At 37.4% G+C, this 2,538-nt stretch overlaps 1 protein-coding gene across 1 annotated transcript; it reads right to left on the bottom strand.

Moving 5' to 3' along the window:
- Window positions 1–895: 895 nt before the first annotated feature.
- Window positions 896–2,190, bottom strand: LOC149315742 (general transcription factor II-I repeat domain-containing protein 2A-like). Its single transcript, XM_089513337.1, has 2 exons — window positions 1,795–2,190; window positions 896–1,615 (listed from the first exon to the last, which is right to left on the bottom strand). Exons 1-2 carry the CDS (start codon window positions 2,188–2,190, stop codon window positions 896–898), a joined length of 1,116 nt encoding a protein of 371 aa, XP_089369463.1.
- Between the last annotated feature and the right edge of the window lie 348 nt (window positions 2,191–2,538).

Below are 2,538 nucleotides of genomic sequence, written 5' to 3'. Positions count from 1 at the left end.
GGCTGTTATGTGCAGAAAACAGAATTTTCTATGCAGGAAACAGCATTTTCTGCACAGATTATGTATTCTCTATGCAGAAATTATTTCCTGCACAGAAAAAAAATCTGTATCCTAAGCAGAAGAAGCTGTATGCTGCACAATAAAATAAAATAAAATATGCATTTTTCATGCAAAACAACCACACGTAAATTTTGCATGGAATTAGTCCCAAACTGTGAATATTCTTGCCAGTCCAGGATTCTTCCTATCTGGATTTCGTAACACTCAATAGGCTTTTATGTTGTGGGGAAAAAAACTTAACAATATTTTTGAATATTCTTTCCATCCCTTCCATATTGCTGGTGGAGAGCAAAGGGTGGAAGCATATGAATATGTAACTATAACCAGATGCAAAATGATGACATCATCATCCAGAACCTCCAAAAGACCACCAGGAGATGCTGTCATAATTGTGTGCCTGGCTATACTCATATAGCCAGATGCTTCTCAGTCATCCTCCAGGGTCCATTGGCCATTACATGATCATGGAGGGATGGGAGAAGCAGCAGCAGGAATGTGAACATCTCAGCCTTCTACTAGATCAGTGATGGGCAACCTTTTTGGCATGGTGTGTCAAAATTCGGCAAAAAATCGAGCATAACTCATGTGGTGTGTCACTTCGACAAAAAAACATAATTTTGCACAATTTATAGTTCAAACTACAAAAATGTATAATTGCAATATATAATTGTATTTAATAAACCAAAAACAAATTATTTAACATACCTGCTTAGTAACTTCTTTGTTCATCAATCTGTCAATTTCGTATGTTGCCCTTGATATTATTGAACTTGTTTGGGGTGCCGTGAACTGAGATAAGTGAGGGGGAGGGCGAATTCTTTAACTAACCTGCCTATTAGTGACTTTTTTGTTGCTGAATTTCATTGGCTAAATCTTCAATTGAAGGTTGGTATTTTGTACACTTCAGGCCCAAGCAAGCGCTACTAACCTCATCTGTCAATCTGTTTCTTTTGTTGGTTTTGATATTATTTAATGCTGAGAATAAGGTCTCACAAAAGTACGTAGAAGGAAAAATTGTGAGTAAAGCAGTTGCTATATTTTTCAGGGTGCCAAAAGTGTCTGGTACTCTGTTCCAGGCACTCCAAAGTTCCTGTTCATAGTGGCACTCATCTTGATTCTCCAAGTGGCCCCTTTCCAGATTCTCAAGCTTTGACCTCAAGTCGACAAACACCTGAGCCCAGATGCTGTTTTGAAATTCTGCAAGCTGCATCTCCAAATCATCTATTTGCATCCATTGGAAACCATTTAATTCCAAACTATTGTAGACTACTACATCAGGATACTTAATTATTCTCATGGTCTGTTCTAGGCTTCTAAATTGACTAAATCTATCAGTAAACTGGTCAAGTAACGAGTCTAAAACATGCTGGTACTTTATATGCAAGAGTTCCACTTCATTTCGTACAGCTGCACTGGCCTTCTCAAAATGCTTTTGTACTCGAGGAAAATACTTATAGGTTTTAGTTTCTACATCTCGCTTGAAAATTTTTACTTTATTTTCAAAAGCTTTTATGTGTCCAAACATAACATCAATACTTTTGCCAAAAACTTGTAACTTTAAGTTCAATTCATTAACATGAACAGAGAGATCTGTAAAATCATCAGGGTGTTGACCCACTTATCATCATTGAGCTGAGGAAAGTTTCCCAGATCCTTATCTTCAAGAAATACCTTTATTTCTTCAAAGCACTCCACAAGGCGCTCAAGAACCTTGCCTCAACTCAGCCATCTTACATTATTGTACATCAGCAGTCCACTGTAGGTGGAATCAACCTCCAGTAAAAGTGCTGAAAATTCTCGCTTGTGAAGGGGGCGAGCAGCTATTAAATTAACTATTTTTGTAACAACTGACATTAAGTCATTTAAGTCAGTGAATCCTGCCTTGGCACATAAAGCCTCCTGATGGATAATACAATGAAAAGGCACAATCGGATGTCCAATAGCTTCTGTAAACAATTTCACAAATCCAACTTTTTTCCCCACCATGTTTGGGGCACCATCTGTCGTCACTGACACAACTTTAGAGATATCAATGCTTAGGTCACAGAATGTTTGCATAACAACCTTACATATTTTGCTTCCTGATGTACTTGTTGGCACTGATACTAACTTTATCAACTCTTCTCTCATCGTGTGACTATCAGAATATCGACCAATAATGGCCAACTGAGCATGTGACATGACATCAGTAGTTTCATCAAGACAGATGGAAAAATATTTACAATTCCTTATGTCTCTCTGTAATTGATGTTGTACGTTTGTGTTCAGTCTCATTATTCGGTCTTTATGATATTTCTACTGAGTGGTAACTCAGATATTCTCTTAATAATTGCATCTTTATTCTGCATATCGTGAAATAGAACTGGTGCACATCTTAGGAGAGTTTCTTTAATAAATTCTCCCTCATTAAGTGCTTTTGCATGCTGAGCTATGGAGTGAGCAATGCTCAAACTTGCAGATGTTAAATTTGTACTGCCT

Source organism: Sceloporus occidentalis, unplaced genomic scaffold (genome assembly GCF_023333645.1).
Source record: "Sceloporus occidentalis isolate IW3139 unplaced genomic scaffold, rSceOcc1.0.p SCAF_3, whole genome shotgun sequence".
In the NCBI taxonomy this organism is placed as follows: domain Eukaryota; kingdom Metazoa; phylum Chordata; class Lepidosauria; order Squamata; family Phrynosomatidae; genus Sceloporus; species Sceloporus occidentalis.
The sequence above is the reverse complement of the archived record's forward strand: the minus strand, read 5'-3'. Positions and strand labels throughout refer to the sequence as shown.